This window comes from Lampetra fluviatilis, chromosome 71 (genome assembly GCF_964198595.1).
Source record: "Lampetra fluviatilis chromosome 71, kcLamFluv1.1, whole genome shotgun sequence".
NCBI classification, from domain to species: domain Eukaryota; kingdom Metazoa; phylum Chordata; class Hyperoartia; order Petromyzontiformes; family Petromyzontidae; genus Lampetra; species Lampetra fluviatilis.
This window is the reverse complement of record NC_136345.1, coordinates 3,402,829-3,429,781: the sequence shown is the minus strand read 5'-3', so window position 1 is coordinate 3,429,781 and position 26,953 is coordinate 3,402,829. Positions and strand designations below refer to the sequence as shown.

At 51.7% G+C, this 26,953-nt stretch overlaps 1 protein-coding gene across 1 annotated transcript; it reads right to left on the bottom strand.

Annotated features, from left to right (window-relative positions):
- RTN4R (reticulon 4 receptor) lies at window positions 1–21,220 on the bottom strand. Its single transcript, XM_078883439.1, has 4 exons — window positions 21,208–21,220; window positions 16,619–16,692; window positions 2,487–3,256; window positions 1–1,422 (listed from the first exon to the last, which is right to left on the bottom strand). The coding sequence occupies exons 1-4, from the start codon at window positions 21,218–21,220 to the stop codon at window positions 759–761; spliced, it is 1,521 nt and encodes a 506-aa protein (XP_078739565.1). The 3' UTR covers window positions 1–758.
- Window positions 21,221–26,953: the final 5,733 nt, after the last annotated feature.

Below are 26,953 nucleotides of genomic sequence, written 5' to 3'. Positions count from 1 at the left end.
AGTCGATGTCGTCGTCACAGTCGATGTCGTCACAGTCGATGATGTCGTCACGTTCACAATGTCGTCACGTTCACAATGTCGTCACAGTCGACGTCGCCACAGTCGACGATGTCGTCACAGTCAACGTCGTCACAGTCGACGTCGTCACAGTCGATGTCGTCACAGTCGATGTCATCACAGTCGATGTCGTCAGTCGATGTCGTCACAGTCGATGTCGTCACAGTCGATGTCGTCACAGTCGATGTCGTCACAGTCGACGCTGCGTCGTTAGAAAGCCTCCAGCGGCCGATACGGCCAAGTCCCCAGCGGGGTTTGTGCTGGTCACGTGATCAGCACGTGCTGGTGGTCACGTGATCAGCACGTGGTGGTAGTCACGTGACCAGCACGTGGTGGTGGTCACGTGACCAGCACAAACCCCGTTGGGGACTTGGCCGTGTCGGCCGCTGGTGGTTCAACTCCACTTCCTCCTGCTCTGTCAACCACCACCACCAGCGCCACCACCACCAGCGCCACCACCACCAGCGCCACCACCAGCACCAGCACCACCACTGCATCGGTCACAGAGTCAAAGTGCCCATATCCAGCAGCAGCAGCTGCAGCGTCAGCAGCAGAGTCAGCTACGTAGACATCTGAACCCCACCGCCGACACCGCTGTTCATCGCTCCCGCGGACGGCGGTTCAATTCCACTTCCTCCATCAACCACCGCCACCACCACCACCGCCGCTGTGTTTCTGTCGCAGAGTCAAAGCGTCCGTCACTATCTGGGCACCAGCAGCAGCAGCAGCGGCAGCAGCGGCGTCACCGCTGACGCCAATCGGATCGCTCCGGACGCCGCATCGCTTCCCCCGCTGCCGACGGCCGTGGGCCTCCCGGTGGCCGCCGACAGCCGCCTCACGCACCGCGGCCTGCCGGCCTTCTTGCGGCACTTCCTGCGAGCCGGAGCCGGAGCCGGCGGCGGCGTCGTCGCCTCTGAAGCGGCGCCGGTGGCGGCGGCCGCGGCCGACACCGGCGCGGCCGCCATGAGCAGCGGCCGCCCGGTCCTGGAGGCCTTCAGTCGAGGCCCCGGGGCCGTGGGGAGAAGCGACAGGCCGTACGAGGGCGCGGTGCCGTGACCACCACCACCGCCGTGAAGGCCGTCGTCACGGCCGTCGTCACGGCCATCGTCACGGCCACCGCCGTGAAGGCCGTCGTCACGATCGCCGTTGGCCTCAGCGGCCTCGTTGGCCTCGTTGGCCTCGTGGTCGTCGTCACGGCAGTCCTGGAAGAGGGCCCAGGGAAGGCCCTTGAGGTCGCGGCCGGCCAGGGCCGGAGGCTGCGCGCAGGCGAGGTCCGAGGTGGAGCCGCGGAATTGTTGGAGCCACAGGGAGAGGGAGCGGGCCGAGCAGTCGCAGAGCCACGGGTTGTCGTTCAGACGCAGGTACCTGGGGGAGAGATCACGGGGTAACCTGGTAACCTGGTTACCGGGTTACCGGGTCACCTGATAACCGGGTAACCACAAGGAGAGGGAGGGAGGGAGCCAAGCAGTCGCAGAGCCACGGGTTGTCGTTCAGACGCAAGTGCCTGGGGAGAGATCACGGGGTAACCTGGTAACCTGGTAACCGGTTCGTGAAAGTGATCCGGTCGAAATCGTCAGCACGTCCTCCGTGCTAAGCGATCGCTTCCTCGTGTTACAGCGGAGATCATCGTGAGGAGCCGGATCATCACCACCACCATCTCCTCCACCACCACCATCTCCTCCTCCACGACCACCACCACCATCTCCTCCACGACCACCACCACCATCTCCTCCACCACCACCACCACCATCTCCACCACCACCACCATCTCCTCCACCACCATCTCCTCCTCCACCACCACCTTCTACTCCTCCACCACCACCACCATCTCCTCCACCACCACCACCATCTCCACCACCACCACCACCACCACAATCACCATCTCCTCCACCACCACCATCTCCACCACCACCAACTCCTCCACCACCACCACATCTCCTCCACCACCACCACCATCTCCTCCACCACCATCTCCTCCACCACCATAATCAGTAATCACCACAACCAGGGTGGTGACGCCTCCTACTCCACCACAACCACCACCTACTCCACCACCACAACCACCACCTACTCCACCACCACAACCACCACCTACTCCACCACCACAACCACCACCTACTCCACTACAACCACCATCTTCCTTCTCCTCCACCTCCTCCTCCCCCTCCCTCCTCCACCACAACCACCTCCTCCAGCTCCACCACCTCCTACTCCACCACCACCTCCTCCACCACCACAACCACCACCTCCTCCACCACCTCCCCCTCCTCCACCACAACCACCATCTTCCTCCACCACCTCCTCCTCCTCCCTCTCCTCCACAACCATCATCTCCTCCACCACCACCACCACCTCCTCCACCACCGCAACCACCACCACCAGCACCACCACCACCAGCACCACCACCACCACCAGCACCACCCCCTCACCGGAGCCCGTGCAGGTGAGCGAGCGTGCCCCCGGCGAGCTCCCTCAGGCTGTTGTTGAACAGGAACAGGGTGCTGAGGCGGCCGAGGTCTCTGAACGCCGCCGGGTGCACGTGCGCCACCTGGTTGTCGTGCGCCAGCAGCCGGTCGAGCGAGCGCAGGCCCCCCAGCGAGGCCCGGCCCAGGGCGCGCAGCCGGTTGCCGTGCAGGAAGAGCGACGCCAGGTTGGCCAGGCCGGCGAAGGCCCCGTCCCGCAGCTCGGCCAGCGCGTTGGCCTGCAGGTCGAGGAAGCGGAGGCTGCCCAGGCCCTCGAAGGCCCCTGGGGGCAGGCCGCGAAGGCCGCAGTCGTACAGGTGGAGCGAGCGGAGGGCCCCCAGGTCGCGGAAGCTGCCCGCCGCCAGCGAGCGCAGGCCCCGGTTGCGGCCCAGGTCCAGCTCCTCCAGGCGACGGAGGCCCGCGAAGGCCGCGACGTCGACGGAGCGGATCTCGTTGGCGGCGAGCGAGAGGGCCCGGAGCGCCGGGCTCAGACGCGGCGACGGGCGGCCCCCAGCAGCCTCATCGTCGTCGTCGCTCCGGGTCAGCGACGAGATGCGGTTGTTCTGCAGCCAGAGGCGCTCCGCCGTGGGCGGGATGCCGTCGGGAAGGCGCCAGAGGCCGCGGCCCTGGCAGCTCGCCGTGGGGGGGGAGTCGTAGCAGACGCAGTCGCCGGGGCAGGCGGCAGAGACGGTGGCGATGGTGGTGGTGGTGGCGGCGGCGACCGCCGGCGGTGGCGGCTGGACGGACGCGAGAAGCAGGAAGAGCCAGGGGAGGAGGGGCCAGACGGGGCGGTGGGGAGGTGGTGACGCCGTGGTGGTGGTGGTGAGGGTGGTGAGGGTGGTGGTGGTGGTGTGGTGGTGGGGACGGTGGTGGTGAGGAGAGGGGTGAGGAGGGGTGGACATCGTGTCCGCTGTGGGGGGAGGAGGGTGAGCGGAAGGCAGGTTAGAGCGACTCACCCACCACTCACCCACCTACTCACTCACTCACTGACCCAGTCATTCACTCACCCACTCACAAACTTACCCACCCAGTCACTCGCTCACCCACTAACTCACCCACCCACTCACTCACCCAGTCACTCACTCACCCACTCACTCACCCACCCAGTCACTCACTCACCCACTCAATCACTCACCCACCCAGTCACTCACTCACCCACCCATCCAGTAACTCACTCACCCACTCACAAACTAACCCACCCAGTCAGTCACTCACTCACTCACCCACTCACTCACCCACTCACTTACCCACTCCCCACTCACTCACCCACTCACCCACCTACTCACCAACCCACATCTCATAGCCACCGTGATGATGATGATGAGAGAGACACAGACCTCCTGTAGACCAGGCGAGGTAGTCAACATCTCATAGCCACCGTGGTGATGATGATGAGAGAGACACAGACCTCCTGTATATCAGGCGAGGTAGTCAACATCTCATAGCCACCGTGATGATGATGAGAGACACAGACCTCCTGTAGACCAGGCGAGGTAGTCAACATCTCATAGCCACCGTGGTGATGATGATGAGAGAGACACAGACCTCCTGTAGACCAGGCGAGGTAGTTAACATCTCATAGCCACCGCTACTTTTGACGCTGTGGTTATCTGCTGGGCTTGACTGCCCGAATGCGACATCACATCCACTGCACCACTCACCATGGTGACATCACATCCACTGCATCACTCACCATGGTGACATCACATCCACTGCACCACTCACCATGGTGACATCACATCCACTGCATCACTCACCATGGTGACATCACATCCACTGCACCACTCACCATGGTGACATCACATCCACTGCACCTCTCACCATGGTGACATCACATCCACTGCATCACTCACCATGGTGACATCACATCCACTGCATCACTCACCATGGTGACATCACATCCACTGCATCACTCACCATGGTGACATCACATCCACTGCACCACTCACCATGGTGACATCACATCCACTGCACCTCTCACCATGGTGACATCACATCCACTGCATCACTCACCATGGTGACATCACATCCACTGCATCACTCACCATGGTGACATCACATCCACTGCATCACTCACCATGGTGACATCACATCCACTGCACCACTCACCATGGTGACATCACATCCACTGCACCTCTCACCATGGTGACATCACATCCACTGCATCACTCACCATGGTGACATCACATCCACTGCATCACTCACCATGGTGACATCACATCCACTGCATCACTCACCATGGTGACATCACATCCACTGCATCGCTCACCATGGTGACATCACATCCACTGCATCACTCACCATGGTGACATCACATCCACTGCACCACTCACCATGGTGACATCACATCCACTGCACCTCTCACCATGGTGACATCACATCCACTGCATCACTCACCATGGTGACATCACATCCACTGCACCACTCACCATGGTGACATCACATCCACTGCACCACTCACCATGGTGACATCGCATCTACTGCATCACTCACCATGGTGACATCACATCCACTGCACCACTCACCATGGTGACATCGCATCCACTGCACCTCTCACCATGGTGACATCACATCCACTGCATCACTCACCATGGTGACATCACATCCACTGCACCACTCACCATAGTGACATCACATCCACTGCACCACTCACCATGGTGACATCACATCCACTGCACCACTCACCATGGTGACATCGCATCCACTGCACCACTCACCATGGTGACATCGCATCCACTGCACCACTCACCATGGTGACATCGCATCCACTGCACCACTCACCATGGTGACATCACATCCACTGCACCTCTCACCATGGTGACATCACATCCACTGCATCACTCACCATGGTGACATCACATCCACTGCACCACTCACCATGGTGACATCACATCCACTGCACCACTCACCATGGTGACATCACATCCACTGCACCACTCACCATGGTGACATCGCATCCACTGCACCACTCACCATGGTGACATCGCATCCACTGCACCACTCACCATGGTGACATCGCATCCACTGCACCACTCACCATGGTGACATCACATCCACTGCACCTCTCACCATGGTGACATCACATCCACTGCATCACTCACCATGGTGACATCACATCCACTGCACCACTCACCATGGTGACATCGCATCCACTGCACCACTCACCATGGTGACATCGCATCCACTGCACCACTCACCATGGTGACATCACATCCACTGCACCTCTCACCATGGTGACATCACATCCACTGCATCACTCACCATGGTGACATCACATCCACTGCACCACTCACCATGGTGACATCACATCCACTGCACCACTCACCATGGTGACATCGCATCCACTGCACCACTCACCATGGTGACATCACATCCACTGCACCACTCACCATGGTGACATCACATCCACTGCATCACTCACCATGGTGACATCACATCCACTGCACCACTCACCATGGTGACATCACATCCACTGCACCACTCAGCGTGGGAGCAGCAGTAGCAGCAGCATATGCAGATGATACCCTGATGACGCACTCATGGAAAATCAAAATAACTCTCACTGCGTGTCACTGTGTGCGCGTCATTGTGTGCATGTCAATGTGTGCGTGTCATTGTGTGCGTGTCATTGTGTGCGTGTCATTGTGTGTGTGTCACTGTGTGTCACTGTGTGTGTGTCACTGTGTGCATGTCAATGTGTGCGTGTCATTGTGTGCGTGTCACTATGTGTCACTGTGTGTGTCACTGCGTGTCAATATGTGTCACTGTGTGTCATTGTGTGCGTGTCACTGTGTGTGTGTCATTGTGTGTCACTGTGCGTGTCATTGTGTGTCACTGTGTGTCACTGTGTGTGTCACTGTGTGCATGTCAATGTGTGTGTGTCACTGTGTGTCACTGTGTGTGTCACTGTGTGCGTGTCACTGTGTGCGTGTCACTGTGTGCGTGTCACTGTGTGTGTGTCACTGTGTGTGTCACTGTGTGTGTGTCACTGTGTGTGTCAATGTGTGTGTCACTGTGTGTGTGTCACTGTGTGTGTGTCACTGTGTGTGTCACTGTGTGTCACTGTGTGTCACTGTGTGTGTCATTGTGTGTGTGTCACTGTGTGCGTGTCACTGTGCGTAGTCTGGCAAAAACGAGCCCCTACCTCCTCGTTGGAGCCAGACGGTGATGCTGTGCTGAGCAGCAGTGCCATGGAGGGAGGGACGATTCAAAAATCGTCCATCCCCCTCATGGCGTTTGTAGCCACCACAGCGGCCAATTGGGGCTCTGGATGGGTGCGAGGGGCTGGTGACCCCTCCACCTTCAATTCAACTTCCACTGAACCACGTGGACAATATCCGGCTAAGCTTGTGCCGGAGGCCCCGGGGGGACAGGCGTCTATGACGTCTCCTGGCCAAACCCCATTTGGTGGAGCCAGGAGACTGAATCTTCACCCTCGGGGCTCCTCCAGAAACGGCAAAAAGCAGCCACTACGTGTGGCCACGTGGAATGTTCGGACGCTCACTGCGGAGGAGAGGCTGCCACTCCTCTGTCGGGAGCTGGACCGGTACCGCCTGGATCTCTGTGGCATTCAGGAGGTCCGGTGGACCGGCTCTGGCTCCTGCCACCATGAGGGGTGGACAGTCCTCTACTCGGGGCAGGAGACTGCCAAACAACAAGGTGTGGCTCTTCTGAACAAAATAATGCAAGGAGTGTGGGAGTGTGGCAGTGAGGTGTGGGAAGCTGTAAGCCCCAGGCTACTGTGGGCTCGCCTTCCCATCAAACAGAGGTGAGGAGTGGTGGTCGTGGATACTTATGCCCCTACCATAGATGAACATCAGTGGAGGGATGCAGGCAAGGCCGATGACTCAAATGTCTTCCATGACCTATCACAGGTACTAACTAAATTGAAGAACCAGTGGCATCTACATCGGCAGAACGTGAATAACCAGTGGCATCTACATCTGCAGAACGTGAAGAACCAATGGCATCTACATCTGCAGAATATGAAGAACCAGTGGCATCTACAGAACATGAAGAACCAGTGGCATTTACATCTCCAGAACATGAAGAACCAGTGGCATCTACATCTGCAGAACATGAAGAACCAGTGGCATCTACATCTACAGAACATGAAGAACCAGTGGCTTCTACATCTGCAGAACACGAAGAACCAGTGGCATCTACATCTACAGAACATGAAGAACAAATGGCATCTACATCTGCAGAACATGAATAACCAGTGGCATCTACATCTGCAGAACGTGAAGAACCAGTGGCATCTACATCTCCAGAACATGAAGAACCAGTGGCATCTACATCTACAGAACATGAAGAACCAGTGGCATCTACATCTACAGAACATGAAGAACCAGTGGCATCTACATCTACAGAACATGAAGAACCAGTGGCTTCTACATCTGTAGACACGTGAAGAACCAGTGGCATCTACATCTACAGAACATGAAGAACCAGTGGCATCTACATCTACAGAACATGAAGAACCAGTGGCATCTACATCTGTAGACACGTGAAGAACCAGTGGCATCTACATCTACAGAACATGAAGAACCAGTGGCTTCTACATCTGCAGAACGTGAAGAACCAATGGCATCTACATCTGCAGAATATGAAGAACCAGTGGCATCTACAGAACATGAAGAACCAGTGGCATCTACAGAACATGAAGAACCAGTGGCATCTACATCTGCAGAACATGAAGAACCAGTGGCATCTACATCTGCAAAACATGAAGAACCAGTGGCATCTACATCTGCAGAACGTGAAGAACCAATGGCATCTACATCTGCAAAACATGAAGAACCAGTGACATCTACATCTACAGAACATGAAGAACCAGTGGCATCTACATCTGCAAAACATGAAGAACCAGTGGCATCTACATCTACAAAACATGAAGAACAAGTGGCATCTACATCTGCAGAACGTGAAGAACCAGTGGCATCTACATCTACAAAACATGAAGAACCAGTGGCATCTACATCTGCAGAACGTGAAGAACAATGGAATCTACATCTACAGAACATGAAGAACCAGTGGCATCTACATCTGCAGAACGTGAAGAACCAGTGGCATCTACATCTGCAGAACGTGAAGAACCAGTGGCATCTACATCTGCAGAACATGAAGAACCAGTGGCATCTACATCTGCAGAACGTGAAGAACCAGTGGCATCTACATCTGCAGAACGTGAAGAACCAGTGGCATCTACATCTGCAGGAGATTATACAACTTTTAAAGGCATTCCCCGTGTTTAGTGTACATGCCGTACAACGCGTTTCGACTTGTGAACAAATCGACTGACGAACACAGAACCCTGGAACCTAACTCGTTCGTGGGTAGAGGAGTGCTGGAACAAATATAAAACCAAAATATGAACCCCCGTGAACTTCAACTCTGCAGGGATGTGTGTTCGCTCAGAGGCTCACAAACTACAAGCAGCAGCAATAAAAACAACAAAATAGAGCGGAAAGCTTCACCTTTTAATGAGCTAATCAATATTTAATCAGGAAGGGGCTCTGTGCGGTGACGGAGATGCGGAGATGGCCTCGCTCCCTCCGCCTAAAGCGAGGCACAGGCAGTGTGTGTGTACCCTGTCCATCCCCTCTGTGTGGTGAGTCTATGGGTCTCTGTGTGTGTGTACCCTGTCCATCCCCTCTGTGTGGTGAGTCTATGGGTCTCTGTGTGTGTGTACCCTGTCCATTTCCTCTGTGTGGTGAGTCTATGGGTCTCTGTGTGTGTGTACCCTGTCCATCCCCTCTGTGTGGTGAGTCTATCCCCTCTGTGTGTTGAGTCTGTGGGTTTCTGTGTGGTGAGTCTATGGGTCTCTGTGTGGTGAGTCTATGGGTCTCTGTGTGGTGAGTCTATGGGTCTCTGTGTGGTGAGTCTGTCGGTCTCTGTGTGGTGAGTCTATGGGTCTCTGTGTGGTGAGTCTATGGGTCTCTGTGTGGTGAGTCTATGGGTCTCTGTGTGGTGAGTCTATGGGTCTCTATGTGAGTCTGTGGGTCTCTGTGTGGTGAGTATATGGGTCTCTGTGTGGTGAGTCTGTGGGTCTCTATGTGAGTCTATGGGTTTCTGTGTGGTGAGTCAATGGGTCTCTGTGTGGTGGGTCTATGGGTCTCTGTGTGGTGAGTCTATGGGTTCTAGATTTCTCCTCCCCCCCTTCAACTTGCTTATAAGGGATTACATTTTGAATCATTGCTTCACTTGATGCAGCTAATCTGGCTGTGACGGTCCCACCTGATGACGGAGACTTGTGTTGCCTCCGAAACGTCGTGAATTTTATTTTTATTTTTGTTTTGTTTTATTTTACTTTCATTACTTTTAATGTTTTACCTACGTGACTTTACCGAAAAAACCTGAGAATATGAGTCTATGGGTCTTTGTGTAGTGTCTGTGGTATGCCACATTGTGCTGTATACCTGTGTGTGTGTATGCCATGGCAGTTATTTATTTATTCGATGATGGGGGTGAACCTATTGAATGTAGCACCTAATCCGGGGATTACACCGATAATCACTCACAGAGCGACAGAGCGACAGCTGCTAATCCTCAACATCGCCCTGGAACTACACATTAGCCCTGTACTATACGCTACACTATACACTACACTGTACTATACACTGTACTATACACTACACTATACACTACACTATACACTAATCTATACACTACACACTACACTATACTATACACTACACTACTATACACTACACTACTATACACTACACTATACACTACACTATACACTACACACGACTATACACTACACTATACACTACTATACACTACACTATACACTACACTGTACTATACACTCTACTATACACTACACTGTACTATACACTGTATAGTGCACTATACATTACACTATACATTACACTGTACACTACACTCTACTATACACTATACACTACACTGCATCTGTTTTAGACTAATTTCAGGGTGCTGATCTCAGATTTGCTCCATCACATCTCGTTTTTATGCTATCGGCATACCCCATTTTCATTGATTTTACCCGAAATTAACTCTGTCACTTATGATTGCAAGTTGTTGCGAGTCAGTGAATGCTTTATTGTTAAAATATGGTGCTGTATTTTTAGGATAGTGTGTTTATAATATCATTTTATGTAGATATCCACATTTATTTAATATTTTTCTTCTGCAGTTTTTATTGAAAATGCAATATTTGATATCTCAAAAACCTGATGTGATAGACAAAAACTGATTCCAGATTTGGAATCAGCACCCCAAGATTACCTTAGAACCGTTGGAATACGTTATGACCAGAGGTCGCAACCGGGTACCCGATACCCGTACCCTACCCGATACCCGGCTACCCGTACCCGGCCGGGTACGGGTAGCCGTTTGCGACCCTGGTGCGGCCGGGTACGGGTACGGGTAAGGAATCAAAACCCGTTTACGACCTCTGCTTATGCCAGAAAAGTGTGTTGACCAGTGTTATTGAAGACTTAGTCCAACGTGGACTGAACCCTGATGTCCCTGCGCTGGTTAGGCGCTGCCTCACCAACATGTACTTCACCTGGAATGGGACCTTCTACAAACAAGATGAGGGCACCCCTATGGGGTCCCCCCTTGTCACCAGTGATAGGCAATGTTTTCATGGAGACATTTGAAACAGACGCCATCCAGACATCCACTCTGCGTCCTTCCCTGTGGAAGAGATACGTGGATGATACTTTCGTCATTTGGCCACGTGGCCTCCCGGCATTGAACCAATTTCTAGACCACATCAACTCCATTCACCCATCCATCAGATTCACCATGGAAGTGGGGAAGGATGGTAAACTGCCATTCCTGGATGTTCTGTTTGAGAGGAGGCCCAATGGCTCTTTGGGACATTCTGTCTCCAGCAAGGCCACCCACACAGATTCCTACTTGAGGCATGATTCCCACCACCACCATCCGGCACAGAAGAATGCCCTCATCAACACACTGCACCACAGGGCGCACTGCATCTTTGACCAACACCACCTGGCCAGTGAATTGGAACATGTACATCTGGCCCTCAAGATGAACGGATACTCTGACCGTGCTATCCGCCAAGCTGTTTCTCCCACCGTGGAGAAACAGCTCCTTGAGACTCCGATCAAAATCATCACGTTACCGTACATAGCAGGCGTCACCAAAAAGATTCCCAAAATTCGAAACAAACACAGGATCCAGGTCCGATTCAGTACTCTCCCTTAACTCTCCCTTAACTCTCCCTTATCTCTCTCTTAACTCTCCCTTAACTCTCCCTTATCTCTCTCTTAACTCTCCCTTAACTCTCCCTTAACTCTCCCTTAACTCTCCCTTAACTCTCCCTTAACTCTCCCTTAACTCTCCCTTAACTCTCCCTTAACTCTCCCTTAACTCTCCCTTAACTCTCCCTTAACTCTCCCTTAACTCTCCCTTAACTCTCCCTTAACTCTCCCTTAACTCTCCCTTATCTCTCTCTTATCTCCCTTATCTCTCCCTTAACTCTCCCTTAACTCTCCCTTAACTCTCCCTTAACTCTCCCTTAACTCTCCCTTAACTCTCTCTTATCTCCCTTATCTCTCCCTTATCTCTCCCTTAACTCTCCCTTATCTCTCCCTTAACTCTCCCTTAACTCTCCCTTATCTCTCCCTTAACTCTCCCTTAACTCTCCCTTAACTCTCCCTTAACTCTCCCTTAACTCTCCCTTATCTCTCTCTTATCTCCCTTATCTCTCCCTTAACTCTCCCTTATCTCCCTTATCTCTCCCTTAACTCTCCCTTAACTCTCCCTTAACTCTCCCTTATCTCTCTCTTAACTCTCCCTTATCTCTCTTATCTCTCTCTTATCTCCCTCACATCTCCCCGGAAGCCAACAATAAATAATCGATTATCTCCACCTCAATCGATACATCCATCTCATCTCCCTCAGTCATCTCCCAGGCACGGGGGCCTCGTGCAAGTCATCGATCTCGGCCCCTCCCACTTATCGACTCATACTTTTGATGCCTCGGGAGCTTTGATCTTGCGATCGCCCCCCGCCCCACCGATCTCACAACTATCGATCTCACAACTATCGATCTGCACACGTCACGCACCTGGGTTCGCTCTCTCGGTGTCACGGGCGAACATCTTCCACGACATCTTCTTACCCCGCCGCTGACATCTCGCCAAATCGAATCTCGTATTGATCAGAGACAGTCTACGATGGCGGTGATGGTGATGATGATGATGGTGGTGATGTTGGTGGTGGTGATGGTGATGATGGTGGTTTTGTGGTAGTGTTGGTGGTAATGATGATGGTGGTGATGTTGGTGGTGGTGGTGATGGTGGTGGTGATGGTGATGGTGGTGATGTTGGTGGTGGTGATGCTGATGATGGTGATGATGGTGGTGGTGATGGTGATGATGGTGATGATGGTGGTGATGATGATAGTGGTGATGATGATGATGGTGGTGATGTTGGTGGTGGTGATGGTGGTGATGGTGGTTTTGTGGTAGTGTTGGTGGTAATGATGATGGTGGTGATGTTGGTGGTGGTGATGGTGGTGGTGATGGTGATGGTGGTGATGTTGGTGGTGGTGATGGTGATGATGATGGTGGTGGTGATGATAGTGGTGGTGATGTTGCTAGTGGTGATGGTGATGATGATGGTGGTGGTGATGGTGATGATGGTGATGATGGTGGTGATGATGATAATGGTGATGATGATGATGGTGGTGATATTGGTGGTGGTGGTGATGGTGGTGATGGTGATGATGGTGATGGTGGTGATGATGATAATGGTGATGATGATGGTGGTGATATTGGTGGTGGTGATGGTGATGATGGTGATGATGCTGTAGACTGTCGCACTTTTAACCGCGTCGCGTTTGTTGACGTTGTTGTTGTTGATGTTGTTGATATTAAATCGACCTTAAAACGCGCTTCTATAACCCCCCCGCCCCCTCACTCACAAATTGTAGATTGTTGCCACCACCACCACCACCCTCTCTCACCACCACCACCCTCTCTCACCACCACCACCACCTTCTCACCACCACCACCACCACCACCCTCTCTCACCACCACCACCACCACCACCCTCTCTCACCACCACCACCCTCTCTCACCACCACCACCCTCTCTCACCACCACCACCACCCTCTCTCACCACCACCACCACCCTCTCACCACCACCACCACCCTCTCTCACCACCACCACCACCCTCTCTCACCACCACCACCACCACCCTCTCTCACCACCACCAACCACCACCCTCTCTCACCACCACCACCCTCTGTCACCACCACCACCAACACCACCGTCTCTCACCACCACCACCACCCTCTCTCACCACCACCACCACCCTCTCTCACCACCACCACCACCCTCTCTCACCACCACCACCACCACCCTCTCTCACCACCACCCTCTCTCACCACCACCACCACCACCACCCTCTCTCACCACCACCACCACCCTCTCACCACCCTCTCACCACCACCACCACCCTCTCTCACCACCACCACCACCCTCTCTCACCACCACCACCACCCTCTCTCACCACCACCACCACCCTCTCACCACCACCCTCTCACCACCACCACCCTCTCACCACCACCACCACCCTCTCACCAACACCACCCTCTCACCACCACCACCCTCTCCCCACCACCACCCTCTCTCACCACCACCACCACCCTCTCACCACCACCCTCTCACCACCACCACCACCCTCTCTCACCACCACCACCACCCTCTCACCACCACCACCACCACCACCCTCTCACCACCACCACCCTCTCACCACCACCACCCTCTCACCACGACCACCACCACCCTGTCACCACCACCACCCTCTCACCACCACCACCCTCTCACCACCACCACCACCCTGTCACCACCACCACCCTCTCACCACCACCACCCTCTCACCACCACCACCCTCTCTCACCACCACCCTCTCTCACCACCACCACCCTCTCTCACCACCACCACCACCCTCTCACCACCACCACCACCCTCTCTCACCACCACCACCCTCTCTCACCACCACCACCACCCTCTCACCACCACCACCACCCTCTCACCACCACCACCCCCTCACCACCACCACCACCCTCTCTCACCACCACCACCCTCTCACCACCACCATCCTCTCACCACCACCACCACCCTGTCACCACCACCACCCTCTCACCACCACCACCACCCTCTCACCACCACCACCACCCTCTCACATCACCACCACCACCCTCTCTCATCACCACCACCACCCTCTCACCACCACCACCACCACCCTCTCTCACCACCACCACCCTCTCTCACCACCACCACCCCTCTCACCACCACCACCACCACCCTCTCACCACCACCACCACCACCCTCTCACCACCACCACCCTCTCACCACCACCACCCTCTCACCACCACCACCCTCTCACCACCACCACCACCACCACCCTCTCACCACCACCACCCTCTCACCACCACCACCACCACCCTCTCTCACCACCACCACCACCACCCTCTCTCACCACCACCACCACCCTCTCTCACCACCACCCTCTCTCACCACCACCACCACCCTCTCTCACCACCACCACCCTCTCACCACCACCACCCTCTCACCACCACCACCACCCTGTCACCACCACCACCCTCTCACCACCACCACCCTCTCACCACCACCACCCTCTCTCACCACCACCCTCTCTCACCACCACCACCCTCTCTCACCACCACCACCACCACCCTCTCACCACCACCACCACCCTCTCTCACCACCCACCACCCTCTCTCACCACCACCACCACCACCCTCTCACCACCACCACCACCCTCTCACCACCACCACCCCCTCACCACCACCACCACCCTCTCTCACCACCACCACCACCCTCTCACCACCACCATCCTCTCACCACCACCACCACCCTGTCACCACCACCACCCTCTCACCACCACCACCACCCTCTCACCACCACCACCACCCTCTCACATCACCACCACCACCCTCTCTCATCACCACCACCACCCTCTCACCACCACCACCACCCTCTCTCACCACCACCACCCTCTCTCACCACCACCACCCTCTCACCACCACCACCCTCTCACCACCACCACCACCACCCTCTCACCACCACCACCCTCTCACCACCACCACCCTCTCACCACCACCACCCTCTCACCACCACCACCCTCTCACCACCACCACCACCACCCTCTCACCACCACCACCCTCTCACCACCACCACCACCCTCTCTCACCACCACCACCACCCTCTCTCACCACCACCACCACCCTCTCTCACCACCACCCTCTCTCACCACCACCACCACCCTCTCTCACCACCACCACCACCATCACACTACCACCACCACCACCATCACACTCTCACCACCACCACCACCCTCTCTCACCACCACCACCCTCTCTCACCACCACCACCCTCTCTCACCACCACCACCCTCTCTCACCACCACCACCACCCTCTCTCACCACCACCACCACCAGCCTCTCTCACCACCACCACACTCTCACCACCACCACCACCACCCTCTCTCACCCTCTCGCGAGGCGAAGTCTTCTTCTTCACGCGCTAAATACTAAAATATTAAAATAAGCGTAAATCATCTTAAATCATATTAACAGGCTGCTACCAAACATTTTAAATCGTCGTTACGAAGCAGCAGCAGCGGCAGCGGCTGTTGACTCACGACGACTTGCAAACAACAACAACAACCACCACAACAACCACCACAACAACAACCACCACAACAACCACCACAACAACAACCACAACAACAACCACCACAACCACCACCACAACAACCACCACAACCACCACAACAACAACCACCACCACCACAACAACCTCAGCAGCAGCGACTCACAAGGAAGCCGCAGTCGCCTCCAGCAGCGGCTGTTGACTCACGACGACTTGCAAACAACAACAACCACCACCACCACAACAACCACCACAACAACCTCAGCAGCAGCAGCGACTCACGATGAGGCCTCAGCCGCCTGCAGCAGCAGCAGCGGCGCCGTGAGAACCCCGCGGGGTTTGTCGGAGGGAGCGAGTTGGAGGAGGAGGAGGGAGGAGGTTGGGAGTTGTCCGACGTTTCTGACTCACCCCCTCCTCCTGCTGCTGTTGCTGTTGCCTCCTCCTCCTCTTCACTCCGACAAATGAATGGAAGCCACGCGCGGCTACCCGCCCGAGCCGCCTCGTGAAATGTAAAAATTAAATTATAAAAACCTCGCCGAGTGCCGATTTTGACGTTCTGCAATTCGACTCGCGGTTTTTTTGTATTTAGCGGCGAGGGGAGGGTGGGGTTTCGTGCCATTTTTGTTACAATTATTTAGTATTTTTTCGTGGGATTTTTGTTACAATGATTTTGTATTTTTTTGTGGGATTTTTGTTCAAATTATTTCGTATTTTTTTAGTGGTATTTTTGTTAAAATGATTTCGTATTTTTTCGTCGGATTTTTGTTAAAATTTATTTAGATTTTTTTGTGGCATTTTTGTTAAAAATATTTCGTATTTTTTTGTGGGATTCTTGTTAAAATTATTTCGTATTTTTTGTGGGATTTTTGTTACAATTATTTCGTATTTTTTGTGGAATTTTTGTTAAAATTAATTAGTATTTTTCGTGACATTTTAGTTAAAATTATTTTGGATTTCTCGTGGAATTTTTGTTAAAATTATTTCATCTTTTTTCGTGGGATTCTTGTTAAAATTTATTTTGTATTTTTTGTGGGATTTTTGTTACAATGTATTATTGGATTGCGAGGGGTTCAGGGTACTCCACCGCTCCTCTCAGCAAACCTCCTCCCACCGTTCGCCGCAGTCGTTCGCTGTGACTCATTCATCCATTCCTTTCCTGAACGAATATTCTAACGACTTTACGAATATCGTTGAGCAACAACAACAACAATTATAACAACAACAACCCGAGACGCGCGCGCGCGCGCTCGCTAACAACAACAACAGCAACAACCATAACACACAATCGTCTACAAACGATTACATTTGTTGACGTTTGTTTAAAATGTCAGAGAGATTACGATTACTGCAGTACAATGAAACTGTTACCCGTAAACAACAATAACGACTATAACGATGATGGAGAGTAATTTTATTTATTATATTTTTAAAAAACCTCCCACGCGCTTGTTGCTGCTAATTTATGAGGAGAATGTTCGGCGGTGGGGGCGGTTGGGGGGGGGGCGGTTGGGGCGGTGGTGCGGGCCACCCCCCGCCTCTCGCTATTGGCGGGAAAATTTTTTTATTTTAAAATATGTAATAACTATTTATTAAATATATTAAAATAATATACGAAAATAGATATCTTACGTTTTTTATGCTTTTTATATTTAATTATGTATTATTATTTTTGTTTAAATATAAATATGATTTATATTTAAACAAAAATAAATCATTATTTAGCGTGCTTATATTATAATTATAAATAGAGATTTATAAAAAAAAAATGTACAAATATAAATAAAGATTTATTTAGCGTGTTAAAATTATAAATAAATATTTTGTTTAAATATTTAAATTATAAATGTAAATGAATAACATTTTTTTGAAATGTTTCATTATAAATATAAATAAAGATTTATTTAAAATGTTTTAATTAGAAAAATAAAATTGTTTAGAATGCTTCAATTAAATAAATAAATAACGATGCAAATTTTTTTCTTTAACCATAAATAAAGATTTCTTTCACATGTTTAAATTATACATGTAAATAAATAATCACTCAAATATTGTATTCGAATTATAAATATAAATAAAGATGCTTTACTTTATTATTTAAATGATGAATATAAATAACTATTTATCAAATCAATTTTTTTATTAAAAATAAAGGTGCATTCATTTTTTTAATGGTAAATCTCAGTAAATAAAGATTTCTAATAATCTTGTTATTTTTTTAGTACAATACAAATAAAATAACGATAGAATGTTGAAACTCTCTCTCGCTCTCCCTGTTATCTACCCACGGTGTCTATAAATTGATCGCCTCGTTAGCTTGAACACCACTCACGCACAAAGGTACAGACAAAGCTCCCCCAGGTAGCCTCTAGCAGGGCTGCAGGGGCAAGTGCTGCTAGTAGCGAGTAGCACCACCTATGATGCACACACACAGACAAAGCTGCCCCAGGTAGCCTCTAGCAGGGCTGCAGGGGCAAGTGCTGCTAGTAGCGAGCCGCTATTAAGCCACTGCAGTCCCCCACACATCCACCCACAGACAAAACCAATACCATCAACAACAACAACCGCCATTCGCCACTAAGTGGCGGTGACGTCACCACGACGCTTGTGCCAGGCTAGGTGCACGTTGAGGCTACCACGTGAAGTGTCGCTGCTGACAGGAGGAGGTCACGTGACAGACCCAGCAGGTGCCATGGGTTGACTGCTGTGCCAGGCTAGGTGCAGGAGGAGGTCACGTGACAGACCCAGCAGGTGCCGTGGGTTGACTGCTGTGCCAGGCTAGGTGCAGGAGGAGGTCACGTGACAGACCCAGCAGGTGCCATGGGTTGACTGCTGTGCCAGGCTAGGTGCAGGAGGAGGTCACGTGACACACCCAGCAGGTGCCGTGGGTCGACTGAGATGAGCTGTAGATGCACCACCTGTGCCCCCTGCTGTGACAACTCGCTGCGTTTTAGCCGCCCGGCGCTCCGCTCGTTGTTGTGAGCGTCGCTCCTCCGCCCTCCGTTGTTGTTGCTGGAGGGCGACTGCCTCCAGCTGCCCAGCAGCCTCAGGGTGCACCTAGCCTGGCACTGCCCAGTAGCAGCGTCCTTCACGAGCCTCCTCCACAGAGGCCGATCTTGACACCGCTGGTACCGGTCATCAGCAGGTCCACTCAGCTCCACATCCTCCTGTACCACATCACTCCATCTCTTCTCTAGCGCGTGTCACTCATTCATCCACTCACTCACCCACTCACTCACCCACTCACCCATCACTCCATCTCTTCTCTAGCCCGTGTCACACACTCACCCATTCACTCACCCACTCACTCACTCACTCACCCACTCACACACCACTCCATCTCTTCTCTAGCCCGTGTCACACACTCACCCACTCACCCACTCACTCGCCCACCCACTCACACATCACTCCGTCTCTTCTCTAGCCCGTGTCACTCACCCACCCACTCACCCACTCACCCATCACTCCATCTCTTCTCTAGCCCGTGTCACACACTCACCCACTCACCCACTCACTCACTCACCCATCACTCCATCTCTTCTCTAGCTCGTTCCACTCACCCACCCACTCACCCACTCAGACATCACTCCATCTCTTCTCTAGCGCGTGTCACTCACTCACCCACCCACTCACCCATCACTCCATCTCTTCTCTAGCCCGTATCACACACTCACCCACTCACTCACTCACTCACCCACTCACCCATCACTCCATCTCTTCTCTAGCCCGTGTCACACACTCACCCACTCATTCACTCACTCACCCACTCACACATCACTCCATCTCTTCTCTAGCCCGTGTCATTCACTCACCCACCCACTCACCCACTCACACATCACTCCATCTCTTCTCTCGCCCGTGTCACACACCCACCCACTCACCCATCACTCCATCTCTTCTCGAGCCCGTGTCATTCACTCACCCACCCACTCACCCACTCACACATCACTCCATCTCTTCTCTAGCCCGTGTCACACACTCACCCACCCACTCACCCATCACTCCATCTCTTCTCGAGCCCGTATCACACACTCACCCACTCACTCACTCACCCACTCACCCATTACTCCATCTCTTCTCTCGCCCGTGTCACACACCCACCCACTCACACATCACTCCATTTCTTCTCTCGCCCGTGTCACACACTCACCCACTCACTCACCCCCTCACACATCACTCCATCTCTTCTCTAGCCCGTATCACACACTCACCCACTCACTCACCCACTCACCCATCACTCCATCTCTACTCTAGCCCGTGTCACACACTCACCCACTCATTCACTCACTCACCCACTCACACATCACTCCATCTTTTCTCTAGCCCGTGTCACCCACTCACCCACTCATTCACTCACTCACTCACTCACCCACTCACCCATCACTCCATCTCTTCTCTAGCCCGTGTCACACACTCACCCACTCATTCACGCACTCACTCACTCACCCACTCACACATCACTCCATCTCTTCTCTCGCCCGTGTCACACACTCACCCACTCATTCACTCACTCACTCACCCACTCACCCATCACTCCATCTCTTCTCTAGCCCGTGTCACACACTCACCCACTCACTCACTCACACATCACTCCATCTCTTCTCTCGCCCGTGCCGCGTCCGTTTAGCCCTCTCTATGGGGCCAAACAGAAGCTGTCTGGGCATGCAGACTACATGGCCCAGCCAACGCAGCCTTGCCTGCTGGAGGAGCTTACCGATGGGACTTTGTCCAGATCCTTCAAGGATTTGTGAGCTCCTCACACAATCCAGCCTGCAGGTTAAACCCAGGATATAGATCGTAGACAGGCCAGCCTGATTATTTCTAACCGGCGAAGATGTTCCACGTTTCGCAAGCGTAGAGAGAAGGAAGGGAATAACCGTGACCGAGAAGACCCGAAGCTTCGTGCGGAGCAATAGACCAGGTAGCTTCCACACAGCGTTACACAATCGATGAAAAGATAATGCCGCTCGACTGATTTAGTGACACCTCTGCTGTCATACCGGAGCCAGGCATGAACACGCATACACAGTCACACACACAGGCTGCGCTAACCACTGCACCACCGCTCCACACACACACTGGGTGCGCTAACCACTGCACCCCCTACAGCTCCCCCCTCACCCTCCCCCCTACACAATGGCCCTGTCAGAGACACTGAGAGTCTGGGTTCAAGCCCTGGGTCTGGGTGTCTTTCTCTCAGGGGGTTCACAGTGGCCGTGTCAGATACACTTAGAGTCTGGGTTCAAGCCCTGGGTCTGGGTGTCTCTCTCAGGGGGTTCACGATGGCCGTGTTGGAGACACTGAGAGTCTGGGTTCAAGCCCTGGGTCTGGGCGTCTCTCTCTCAGGGGGTTCACGGTGGCCGTGTCAGAGACACTGAGAGTCTGGGTTCAAGCCCTGGGTCTGGGTGTCTCTCTCTCAGGGGGTTCACGGTGGCCGTGTCAGAGACACTGAGAGTCTGGGTTCAAGCCCTGGGTCTGGGTGTCTCTCTCTCAGGGGGTTCACGGTGGCCGTGTCAGAGACACTGAGAGTCTGGGTTCAAGCCCTGGGTCTGGGCGTCTCTCTCTCAGGGGGTTCACGGTGGCCGTGTCAGAGACACTGAGAGTCTGGGTTCAAGCCCTGGGTCTGGGTGTCTCTCTCAGGGGGTTCACGATGGCCGTGTCAGAGACACTGAGAGTCTGGGTTCAAGCCCTGGGTCTGGGTGTCTCTCTCAGGGGGTTCATAATGGCCATGTCAGAGACACTGAGAGTCTGGGTTCAAGCCCTGGGTCTGGGTGTCTCTCTCTCCGAGTGAGAGGTGGTGGGGGTGATGGTTGGGTGTGTAACGGCCGTGCCAGACCCACCAATAATCCCTCATCCACGACCCAATTCTGCCACAAATCCAGCACTCTGGTGTTTTTATTATGTTATATATTTAAAGAAACATTCTTTCTTTATTTTAAATCCAGCTCTGTGTAAACGCCCGGCAAGCCAGGCGATACGGAGGCTCACGGCTTGGGATCAGCTCCTGCAAACAGATCAACAGATCAACATCAACAACAACAGATCAACAGATCAACAGAAGCAGCATCCACAACACGAAATCGCCGATGAGGCGAGCCCAGTGAGATTTGTCGAATTCTCGGTTCCTTTCAGCCGAGCGAGCGACATTGTCCCAGACGAATAAATAAACCACTTCGCTTAGCTCGCAGGCCTCGCATGGGAGGGAGGGGAAGAGAGGGAGGGAGGGAGGAGAGAAAGGATAGAGAGGAGAGGGAGGAGAGAGAGGGAGGAGAGGGGGGAGGAGAGGGAGGGAGGAGAGGGAGGGAGGAGAAGGAGGGAGGGAGAAGAGGGAGGGAGGAGAGGGAGGAGAGGGGGGGAAGAGAGGGAGGAGAGGGAGTGAGGGAGAAGAGGGGGGGAGGGAGGAGAGGGAGGGAGGAGAGAGAGGGGGGGAGGAGAGGGAGGGAGGAGAGGGAGGAGAGGGGGGGAAGAGAGGGAGGAGAGGGAGTGAGGAAGGAGAGGGGGGGAGGGAGGAGAGGGGGGAGGAGAGGGAGGGGGGGAGGGAGGAGAGAGAGGGAGGGAGGAGAGGGAGGGAGGAGAGGGAGGGAGGAGAGGGAGGGGGGGAGGAGAGGGGGGAGGAGAGGGAGGGAGGAGAGGGAGGAGAGGGGGGGAAGAGAGGGAGGAGAGGGAGTGAGGAAGGAGAGGGGGGGAGGGAGGAGAGGGGGGAGGAGAGGGAGGGGGGGAGGGAGGAGAGAGAGGGAGGGAGGAGAGGGAGGGAGGAGAGGGAGGGAGGAGAGGGAGGGGGGGAGGAGAGGGGGGAGGAGAGGGAGGGGGGGAGGGAGGAGAGGGAGGGGGAGTGAGGGAGGAGAGGGAGGGAGGAGAGGGAGGAGAGGGAGGGAGGAGAGGGAGGGAGGAGAGGGAGGGAGGAGAGGGAGGGAGGAGAGGGAGGAAAGAAAGGAAGGGGAGGGAGGGAGGAGAGGGAGCGGGGGGGGAGTGAGGGGAGGGAGGACAGGGGAGGGGGAGGAGGAGGGGTGGGAGAGGAGGGGGAGAGAAACTTTATTTTCGTCACTTTGTTCTCGGGATTCCTATTCACCAACAGCAGGCGTCTTTCTCTACACACATTTATGATCAGTTTGTTTATTTAGACCTCTTATCTTTCTCTCTTTGTTTTTTTTCTGTTGTTTTCACTGTTTCCGTGTTTTGGTCCTCAGCATAATCCCCCCACTTTAATTCGATGATTGATTTCACGATCACGCTTTTCTCTGTTCTCATCTCGAGTTTGAGTTCTCACGATCCTCAAACGATTTTTTGAGTTTCGTGATTTTTTTTCGTGACATTTTTCCACGTGAACACACACACACGTGTTAGCACTGTACCACACATGCCTAGAACATGTTTCACCTTATGGGAACCTCATTTGCCAGTAGACTAGGCTCTAAGGAAAGCTGTCTCGGGTGTGGACCAATCAACTTCAAGGACAGTGCACATTATCAGAGTTATGTTCTTTTGTTTGCATTATGACTGCAGGTATTGCGGTCTATGCAAACATGACTCCTTGTAAAAAAAAGGTGTCAGCTTTGTTGCCAGATAGAAGGGTAAAAAACCAATTATCATGTTTCACCTTCTTGTAGAACACTCACGAGAACATGTTTCACTTTCTCTCCAGGAGAGCTTTGCGTCAATAGCAGTAACAGTTTTAAGAGAAGGTGGTCAACAACACAGCACAGACCATTTTGATTTCTGGAGGAATTCATATTCTTGGTTCTTTCGATAAAGTCGCGTAGATAGACATTTTTTAATGAAGAAATAAAGTGATTACAAATGAGAAAAATTTAATCAAAATATAAATTTTTATTCACTTTATTTTTGTATTATTTTTCTTCTCTTTACGTAACTTCACCGGAAGAACCAAATCATATGATCAACTATCTCCATATCATTGTTTTATTTATTTTTGGTCACTTTTTTTCCCCGGCTCTTGACAAATAGAGGCTTAAATTTCGATGTAAAGCTTTCGTGACTGCAGGGATTCATCTTTTTGGTTTTTTCGGTAAAGTCATCACGTAGAATGGAATAATAAAATAATAAAAATAAAACATAATAAAATAATTCTCACGACGTCCCATAAATATGCTAAATTCCTCTTGATATGCAAATTATTTTGTCAAGGCGCTCTTCGCCCCTCCAACCCAGCAGCTTAAATAAACGCTCCAAGCCTGGGGCTTGTCATTCAGACGCTGTCTTCTCGACAGACCTGTTCTCCACCTGAGGACGGCTGCTTGCGTTGTGGCCGAAACGTCGTGAGAATGATTTAATTGTTTTATTTTTATTATTTTATTATTTCCATTCTACGTGACTTTACCTAAAGAACCAAGAAGATAAACAATAGAGGCTTGCTTGCGTGCTCGTGTGTGTGACGTATCCCACCCACAAGCGCGGGAGATGTCCACCAGACCCGTAGCAACAACAACATCAAAGGCGACCAACTCAAAGATAGTGGCACTATCAGAGTATTGAGAGCTCGGGGTAAAGCATTTACACTATGAGACATCTCCTTTACCAGTGGCAAAATATAGTAATAGGTTTTTAGCCTTTTAACTGGTACACAAAACTGACACCTTTATACAAGGCATCATGTTTGCAATAACCACAACACAAGCAGTCAAAATGCAAACAAAAATAAACAACTCTGATGATGATAATGATATGCACTGTTTTTTTGACGTCATCTGGTCCAACACCAATGGAGACTAGGCTCTAAGAAAAGCTGTCTCGGGTGTGGACCAATCAACTTCAAGGACAGTGCATATCATTATCATCATCATCAGCGTTGTTTCTTTTTGTTTGCATTTTGACTGCTTATGTTGTAGTTATTGCAAACAAGATGCCTTGTACAAATGTGTCAGTTTTGTACCAGTTGAAAGGGTAAAGGAGGGGTCTCATAGTGTCTATACAATCATCAATGATGCGGAAAAACACGTCTTGTTTCCCCAATGCGTTACAGAGCCATCTCGAGAACATCCCAAATGGCGAGCGTCTGGTTTTGGGAAGGAGGTTTCAACGCGTCCGCCGGATGTCCTCGACCGCACTGCGGGGTCCTGAACTCCGTGTTCAACATCCAAAGCAGCGAGATTTCAACCTTTACAAGAACTCCAGCTGTCGAAGATTGGACGTGTGTACGTCTCAAAGGAGCTTCACAATAGTGGAGTGTCGTCCAGTGTTCACGCGGCACCACCTACTACTTAAAATGAGTAAGTAATATTTGAAAACACATTTTTTAAAACACGCTTCAATGAAATGTACCGTACTGGTAATGGCAAAACTCCACGACTCCAGGAAGCTTGCCATAACGTAAGGGGCCTTGGTGATTTAAAGTCGTGAGAATTGTATTTTATTATGTTTTATTTTTATTATTTTATTATTTCCATTCTACGTGATGACTTTACCGAAAGAACCAAGAAGATGAGCATTATAGCTGTGTAAGTTGTACGCCTGGGACAATACAAAAAACATTGACCAGGAAATTTCTGAGCTAGAGAACAGGGTTCGTGATTTAGAGGAAAGGTTGGAAGATTGGGGACAATCCAGGCATATCTCAGGAACGCGTGGAGACCTGGGCAGGTCCAAAAGGGTTGCAGAAAGAAAAGGCAAAAGGGGCATTTATACGATGTCGTTTTAAAAATGCCCTGGATACGAACTCACGTTCAACACTTTTCTTCTCTGGTACAGGTGTTTATTGGGGTGAGATCACGTAAATATATAACTGTGTCGTTAAACCAGCCACCACCCGACACAGCCAACTAGTAAGGGTTGTCACGTAAACAGAACGTGGACAATTCGTTACTAATACGGCACTAGTGTATAGTAGTGTAGTGTATAGTGTAGTGTATAGTAGTGTAGTGTGTAATGTAGTGTATTGTAGTGTAGTGTGTAATGTAGTGTATAGTAGTGTCGTGTATAGTAGTGTAGTGTATAGTAGTGTAGTGTATAGTAGTGTCGTGTATAGTAGTGTAGTGTGTAGTGTAGTGTGTAGTATATAGTAGTGTAGTGTATAGTGTAGTGTGTAGTGTATAGTAGTGTAGTGTGTAGTGTATAGTAGTGTAGTGTGTAGTGTATATTAATGTAGTGTGTAGTGTATAGTGTAGTGTGTAGTATATAGTAGTGTAGTGTGTAGTGTTGTGTGTAGTATATAGTAGTGTAGTGTGTAGTATATAGTAGTGTAGTGTATAGTGTAGTGTGTAGTATATAGTAGTGTGTAGTGTATAGTAGTGTATAGTGTAGTATATAGTAGTGTAGTGTGTAGTATATAGTAGTGTAGTGTGTAGTGTATAGTGTAGTGTGTAGTATATAGTAGTGTAGTGTATATTGTCCATTGTGTGTACTCAAATAGCCGTACCAATGGCAATCGCTATTGAAGTCTGGTGGCATGATAATTGGTTTTTTACCCTTCTATCTGGCAACAAAACTGACACCTTTTTTTTACAAGGAGTCATGTTTGCATAGACCGCAATACCTGCAGTCATGATACAAACATAAGACATAACTCTGATAATGTATGCACTGTCCTTGAAGTTGATTGGTCCACACCCTTTTGGCGTCATCTGGTCCAACACCATGTGAGACTAGGCTCTAAGGAAAGCTGTCTCGGGTGTGGACAAATCAACTTCAAGGACAGTGCATACATTATCAGAGTTATGTCTTTTGTTTGTATCATGACTGCAGGTATTGCGATCTATGCAAACATGACTCCTTGTAAAAAAAAGTGTCAGT

Bases quoted from the DNA above. Each gene is read 5' to 3' on its own strand.
- RTN4R (XM_078883439.1), bottom strand. The intron at 3,257-16,618 runs GTGAGTCAGAAA...GCGTCCGTCCAG, and splicing joins AACAGCAGCAGGAGGAGGGG to CCGCCACCGCCGGCGGTCGC. The intron at 1,423-2,486 runs GTGAGGGGGTGG...TCTCTCCCCCAG, and splicing joins GCTCACCTGCACGGGCTCCG to GTACCTGCGTCTGAACGACA.